The sequence below is a fragment of the Epinephelus moara genome, chromosome 16 (assembly GCF_006386435.1).
Source record: "Epinephelus moara isolate mb chromosome 16, YSFRI_EMoa_1.0, whole genome shotgun sequence".
Classification (NCBI taxonomy): Eukaryota; Metazoa; Chordata; class Actinopteri; order Perciformes; family Serranidae; genus Epinephelus; species Epinephelus moara.
In genome coordinates, this window is record NC_065521.1 from 41,305,731 (window position 1) to 41,313,189 (window position 7,459).

Consider the following 7,459-nt stretch of genomic DNA (forward strand, 5'->3'; position numbering starts at 1 on the left):
GGGAAGAGGAGACATCTACAGATAGTTCAGCTCCCGCTTAAAACCTCCGGAACGTCTGGATCTGAAATCATCAGAGAAAAAAGGTGAGCACACATTACCAGGTGCTAGGCTAGCAGCCCATCTCTAACATGCCAAACAGCGTCAGAGAAACACTGATTTGTAACGTGGAACTGCTTTTTCTGTGTTCTTACTGGTTTAAATCAGATGGTCTGTTTGTTTACGAGAGGAGGAGACTTCTGCAGATAATTCGGCTCCTGGTAAAAACTTCCTGAACAATTAACATTGAAGGAATTCTAACTGGGAGAAGTTTCAGATGGTTGCAGTTTGCAGTCCTCACCACTAGATGCCACTAAATCTTACACACAGTTTCTTTAGGTAATTTTTCAAGCAAAAATGCCATAAATGTAGTAGTTCTAGATATTCCAACATGGAGATTATTTTCATTTCATCCGAAAATAATTTTCATCCTGATCAATAATGAAAATAAACATCCTACTGGAAACATTTGTAGTGATACACATTACTGTCATAAATAAGGCCTTATAATGACTGAACCGCTCACTCATAAGACTCATAAACTGTGAGCGTGAAAACTGAAAAACCAGATTTACAATTCTTTTGATTGTAAAACTGAAGCCTAGATCAAAGCAGAGAGCATACTGGCCTGTTCTCCGCCGCTGGGGGAGGGTTGGTGACATAAGTCTTTCTTTAATTATCCCATCTCTGAGTCATTTGTCTGTCACATGTGAATGCGGTCTTTGATGTACATTTAACTCTACTGGGTTCGTGGGGGGATTTATGTGCATATGATTTGCACACTCTTCGGTCAGATCAAATTATTTATTTAATTATCTCCTTCTCATGTCTTTTTTTCTTTTCTTTCCCCTCCTTCTGGACCGAGTCATCAATTTTCAAAAAGGCCCTGAGAAAACAGTTGCTTCCGTCTGACATGACATAAACTGTTACCATACATTTCTGTGAATCTGTGGGGACAAACCTGACAGAATCAAACTCAAAGACAGCAGTAATCAACCAGTCAGATTCGTTTGGGCAGCCCATGAAAGGCCCTGCATTTTGTGTGTGTGTGTGTGTGTGTGTGTGTGTGTGTGTGTGTGTGTGTGTGTGTGTGTTTCTGCAGGATTTGCTGTTTCAGCAGGGAAGGAATCAGTCCTGTGCCTTTGCCATGCAAGAAAGTCAGCGTAAGGAAATTCCTGAGCTTCACAGTGGCAATCAGGCAGTTAAGGACCTGCCACTGAAAATGGAGCTGTGTGTCAGTCACTTTCATGGCTTATTCACACCAGCACGACTGCTGTGGCATAAAAAAGAGGTATTCTCATTCAGTCACCCCAACAACCCAGTAAATTGCCCTTACTTGAAAGATGGTGGAGTATGTATATTTAAGTGCCCTACAGCGAGCGCTACATCTGAAAGCTTACCTCCTCACACCAGGAATACCCCTTGACTCGGTGCAGGTGCCACAGCGAGGGCTGCGGCTACGTGCTGGAGTGTTGCAACCACTCTGTGAACAACACAGCTAGCTACCAGTGGACTTTTAGGCCAACGTTGGTGAGTATCACATATTATTTACATGGACAAACAAATGAAGAGTTTTGGTATGAATGTTAAGCCACTGTGGGCCTTTTTATGAGACTTCCACGACGACAGGTGGCGGTAACGTGTAATTAACGGTCTTGCTAGGCTTTTTCGACACGAAGAAAACACGGTGATCACTACATAAAAACTTCTCCGTTGTCTTTCACTCCGAGGCAAATGTTTTCTTGCATATTCAAGTCTCATATAAGTTAGCGTTTTGGACTTTTAAAAAGAGCTAAATAACATTTTAAGGAGAAAAATGGCGCGGTGGTTGAATCCTTCTCTTTACAACTATGGCAATGGTGCGTTCAAGTGCTCGTAAATACCCACGGTCATAACTCCCCTTAAAAGAAAGAAGTTTATTCAAGTATGCTGTTAATATACTTTTTTTAAACTAAAAGTAAGAGTATACTTTCAGTTTACTTTTAACGTACTTATCAGAAATATACCAAGAGTATAGTTATGAATATTTGGCTTATACTTGTACTTGATCTTGTGATCAAAATATACTTAAGAGAAGTAAAATTAAGTTTTCTTGCCTTATACAGTTTCCCAGATAGTGAGGTGATTGATTCAATGTTGAAATTTCATCAGAATCAATGTGAAAACGTTAAAATGATCCAGTGACATTTTCTAAAGAATTCTCTTTATCGGTTAAACTTCATGCTTTCCATCAGCAAGTCCTTCTCTATTGGAAATTGATACATAAAAACAACTTAACACCATATTATCCATTTGATTTCTATGATGACTATGTTAAACAGATGTGTGGTGCAATGGGCAGCATGCAATTTGTTGGCTGATGGCAGTCTGTACATGTACAGTAGGTACTGAGTATAAGGGATTGTGAATAGCAACAGCTCCAGATTTCCATTTGGGACAATAAAGTCTATTTTATCTTATCTTATTCTACCACATAACACACCACTTTGGTACAGCAGATAGATATTGCTCAGTAGGAAATCTGTGTACATAGAGAAATGTAGCTCCAAAGGGATTTGAGTTGTTGCTCATTTTATGGATGAGAATAGAAATGCATGTTTGAGAAAACTCCAGTGTTAAAAACTATAACAGACTGATGAGATAAATGGTAAAGAAGAAATTATGTACTCAAAGGTTTCTCCTGGGCTGAGACAGCTTTGCATCGAAGGAACTTTTGGGACAAACAGAGTTACTAAAAACTTTTTGTTAAAGGCATGTTTCCTCAACCCAGTAAGAGAAAATTATATTCTCAATACTTCTGATGTTGAGGAGGTTATGTCGATAAGAAAAAGATATATCTATTTCCACTTCCTACTAAGGTAAAAGAATGACTCTCAAAATTTTAAATAAGATTTGTGTAATGAATGAATTCATAAGATTGAACTTTGATGTGAATACATGTGTTTTTCTGTTGTGAATCAGTGTAGTCTTTCTGGAGTGATGTGCAATGCTGGCTACAGTCCAGAGAGATTGAGATATCACCTTTGACAGTGACAAGTTTGTCATTTCAAAACATTTTGATAAAGATTTCTTACTAATAAATATAATATATATTACTAATTTTTAACAATCCCAATTTCTTGGCTGACAAAAAGTACACAAACAACTTGATTATTGTATTTTGCATAAAGTGATTTGTCTTAAAAGACCAACTTCCTTTTTTATTTATTTTTATTTTTTTTTCCATTTATTTGTTTTTTTAGACATTGTATTTTAATCAATCCAGTTTTTTGTTTTTGTTGTTTTTTTTCTTTTCCCTACATTTTATTTATTTGTTGTACAATTAAATTTATTTTTACATTATTTTATATCATATAATATATTTTCTACAACTCTTGCAAAAATAAATAAATAGATAAATGAATGAATGGATAAATTATTATTATTATTATTATTGTTACTATTATATATTTTTTTAGTTTTAGTTTTAACTTGTTTATTGAACAAACATTAGTACATAAACATTATGTACATACAGATCTGTCCATGCCAGAGATATACAAATAAAAACTAAATTAAAGAAAAGAAAAATATAAATAAGTAAATAATTAAGACAATATTAACAATCAAGACACTTCTTCTTGTGAATATAGAATTTTCCCAATAATTAAATTTACAAAAAAAAAAAAGAAAAATTCAAAACACACAAAATGTCTTATCCTATAGTTGAATTGTTTGCCCAGTTTTGTAAGTTTTCTTATATAAAGTTAAATATTTTGGTATATATACAATAAGAAAACAAATTGCAGATTGTTTCTTCTTGTCATTTACAGAAGTAAGAATCTTCCATATCAAGCCTAATTTTTTCCCTAGCGATATCCGATGCAAATGTTTAAAGGAGACCTCTCTAACGTTATTATAACGACAGATATTGTCCCCAACTTGCCAAATTTTCATACTGAGGGGGAAGTCTATTTTTTCCCACAGCCCAAAAAGCATCATGTGACGTCACCTAGACAAAACGCATGCTTATACCGCTGCCGTAAACCCCACGTAGCGTGTCGTAAAAACCGATTTGTATCAGTTTTGTCAGAGAAGTAAACTGTTAAAGCTATTTATAATCAAACAACGGTAGATTTCTCACATTTAACATGATAATAGTTAAAGTAACTGCGTCTGTACTCGAGCCGGCAACACTTTAACAACATGGTGGACGTCGTGTAGGTTTCTGAGGAGGCAGAAGATGAGTTGATAGCCAGCAAAACAAGCTCGAAAATGGCAACATACAACGCCGAAGGTAAAGGGAAACTGCTGCTAACTAACGCCTCAGCCGTGGTTTTGTGACGTTACATTGAAGTCATGTTGTTGCCAGTTTCTCAGACGTATATCACACAGCTTCCTGTTGACATTACATGTTCCTGCTTTGTGTTTTCTGCCTTCTGGTGTCGGTGCAGGACACTCTGTGGTGGTGGAGGTGAGCCCAGACATCCACATCTGTGGCTTCTGCAAGCAGCAGTATAATAATTTCGAGGTCTTTCTCGCCCATAAGCAAAATGGATGCTCCCTGCCCACCTCTGACACATCAGCCACCACTGCAACAGCCACCCTCACTGGTAAAACACTCAACTTCTGGTTTTATTGTTAATAATTTACATGCAGACTTGATCTACAGTCTGCTTCTCTCATGCACTCATGTCCCTGTTCTGCTCAGATTCCAGCGCCGAGTTTGTTTTCGAGGAAACCTACCAGACCTGTGTTATGAGAGGTGTCAAAAAGATCCTGACCAAAGCACAGAAAACACCTTCCAAAAAATTAAAACCTTCCCTGACTTCAAAGAGACACAGCTGCTGTTTCTCAGGTTGGTGCCTCTCGCCGTTTACGACTGTAACACATTCCTGCTTTTCGGCTGCCAAGCAGGGAAAACAGCACTTCCTGCCAAGTCCCATGTCATTAGCTGTTATTTATTTAGGACACTGTTAGATTAACTTTCCATATGCACCCAGGCTGCACACCTTATAAAACCACGTCTTCTGTCGATCCACAGGTTGCACTTTTAAGACGCAGTATGGCCAAAAAGACATGGAGCGGCATCTCAAGACCCACACTGGTACATCAAAGCCTTGCACGTGTGATTGTCCTGTTGCTGAAACACCACAGAATCAGATATTGACACACGTTGTGTTTTCCATTTGTCACCCAGGTGAGAAGCCGTTTGAATGCGAGCTGTGCCACAAGCGCTTCAGCCGGCGGGACAAGCTCAACATGCACAGCCGCTCACACACAGGCGAGAAGCCGCACAAGTGTAAACACTGTCCCTACGCAGCAGCAGACAGCAGCAGTCTGAAGAAGCACCTGCGTATCCACTATGACGAACGGCCTTTTAAGTGCCAGATCTGTCCGTACGCCAGCCGCAACTCCAGCCAGCTCACAGTCCACCTCCGCTCACACACTGGTAGGTGGTAAAAAACCAACTGTGGGATGATGCTGTTTTGTGGACTGCTTTCAGAATCATTGAGAGTTTTTGTCTTGTCTTTTATTTCACTCCAAGGGGATGCACCTTTCCAGTGCCAACAGTGTGATGCAAAGTTCAAAATCAACTCAGACCTGAAGAGGCACATCCGGATCCACTCCGGTGAAAAGCCTTACAAGTGTGACTTTTGTGAGTACCGCTGCGCCATGAAAGGCAACCTGAAATCTCACATTCAGATCAAACATGGCACTGAGAACTCCTTCCACTGTGCGCACTGCGATTTCCAGTGTGCCAGCAAGAATGCTCTGCGGCAGCACTCGCGAGAACACCAACCCACTCAGCCCATCCAGTGCTCCAAGTGCACTTACTCCTGCGCCAGCAAGGGGGCGCTCAAAGTCCACGAGAGGATCCACTCGGAGGAGCGCCCCTTTAAATGTGACTTCTGCAACTTCGCCTCCAAACAGCGCAGCAACCTCGTCATCCACAAAAAGAAGTGCCACTCGGATAAGCCTGAGAAAGGCGGCGGTGGGAAAGGTGTCAGGGGTGGCAGAGGTGGACGGAAAGGTGGAGGAGGCGATTCTCCGAAACCTGTCGGCTCAAGGTATCGAGCCAAACTAGAAGCAGCTCGAGCTTTTAGCTGTGACTCCTGCAACGCATCGTTTGTGAGGGAGGACTCCCTGCGGAGCCACAAGAAGCAGCACAGAGACACTCAGAATGTGTTGCAGCTTCAGCTCTCTACCCCGGCCGATTCAGTCAACTTGGTCACGTCACAGGGCAACACCCAGCTCGAAGTTCCCATCCCACATGACACAATGGCTCCTTACAACAGTGCACAGCTCAAAATCATCGTGTCTCACCCTCTGGGTCAGGAGAACCCTTTAATTCCATCAGGTGTGGACAGTCAGCATAAGACCAACATGGTCCTGCTCAGCCCAGAAAACCAGGACATGGTCGTCAACTCAATGATCCAACAGGTCAACCTGCTGGCGCCCATGCAGCCCCTCGGGTCGTCCCAGACTGCAGACACAACCCTCGAACCCCAGACGGTGCTGCTGACGCAGCTCAGCCCCGACGACACCAACCACCCGCTCCACCAGGCCCTGCTGCACACGGCCATAACCGCTCAGGACTCCAGCAGCGGCTCGCAGACTTTCATCACAACCTGCTCTGAGCTGGAGGGCCTCAACGCCTTGATCCAGGAGGGTGGCACAGAGGTGACGGTGGTGACGGAGGGCAACACCACCATGGTGACCACAGCAACTCCACCTGACATGGTGTGTGCTCCATCAGAGGACATGTCCAAGCCAGCAGGGACAGTTGCGGTCGGGGAGAGTGCCTTACCCTGTGAGGAGAGTGCGTTGCTGGTGCCAAACATCAGCCTGGGCAGCCAGAACGTGGTCATCCACGGCGTTCCACTCATAGTGTCCACTCAGCCACAGCAGCTCTCTCCTCACACACTCTACTCAGACACACACACACTGGAAGGCATCCCACAGTGAGCGCAGGGTTCAGACTGAAATCAGAAAGACTGTAACATAAGCTATTTCTTTGTCAGTAAGAACTCTTCTGTAGGTTACGTACGTGCAGGCCATTAACAGTAACTGCTTTTGTTTCTAGCGATTTAATCATTAACCACTGAAGTAACAAAACTGTTGACTCGGAGACATACTTGTTTTCAGATTTTAGAATAATGAATCGTTGTTGTAGCACCGTAGTTGAATCCAGAATGTCGTCATGTTTAACACTGACTAACTTTATGAATATTAAGGTTAATAATTTGGATGTAATTTCAGTCACTCTACTTTCAGGGGTCACTTTTAAAGGCGTCAGCGTCAAAATGAGCTGAGAAAAGACTGATGAATCAATGAAGTCATTGTTTAATTAATTACGGTTTATTTTCAGGCAGCATCTTAGAAAAAAAGTGAATAAAAGTGTGAAAGAAACTGACACAACTTGAGATTGAATGGATGTCTT

The 7,459-nt window shown here is 41.7% G+C and overlaps 1 protein-coding gene across 2 annotated transcripts; it reads left to right on the forward strand.

Annotated features, from left to right (window-relative positions):
- Window positions 1-1,242: 1,242 nt before the first annotated feature.
- zfp64 (zinc finger protein 64 homolog (mouse)) lies at window positions 1,243-7,429 on the forward strand. 2 transcript variants are annotated; one of them, XM_050066207.1, is made up of 6 exons: window positions 1,243-1,566; window positions 4,470-4,628; window positions 4,727-4,873; window positions 5,060-5,122; window positions 5,216-5,467; window positions 5,564-7,429. In XM_050066207.1, the coding sequence occupies exons 3-6, from the start codon at window positions 4,774-4,776 to the stop codon at window positions 6,982-6,984; spliced, it is 1,836 nt and encodes a 611-aa protein (XP_049922164.1). In that variant the 5' UTR covers window positions 1,243-1,566; window positions 4,470-4,628; window positions 4,727-4,773; the 3' UTR covers window positions 6,985-7,429. The 2 variants fall into 2 exon arrangements, with proteins under 2 accessions (XP_049922164.1, XP_049922163.1); XM_050066206.1 differs by lacking the exon at window positions 1,243-1,566 and adding an exon at window positions 4,039-4,312.
- The last annotated feature ends 30 nt before the right edge of the window (window positions 7,430-7,459 follow it).

Excerpts from the sequence above, each read along its gene's own strand:
- zfp64 (XM_050066206.1), top strand. The coding sequence starts at position 4,291 with ATGGCAACATACAACGCCGAAG. Across the intron at positions 4,629-4,726 it reads TGCAACAGCCACCCTCACTG|ATTCCAGCGCCGAGTTTGTT; the intron begins GTAAAACACTCA and ends TGTTCTGCTCAG. Across the intron at positions 5,468-5,563 it reads CCACCTCCGCTCACACACTG|GGGATGCACCTTTCCAGTGC; the intron begins GTAGGTGGTAAA and ends TTTCACTCCAAG.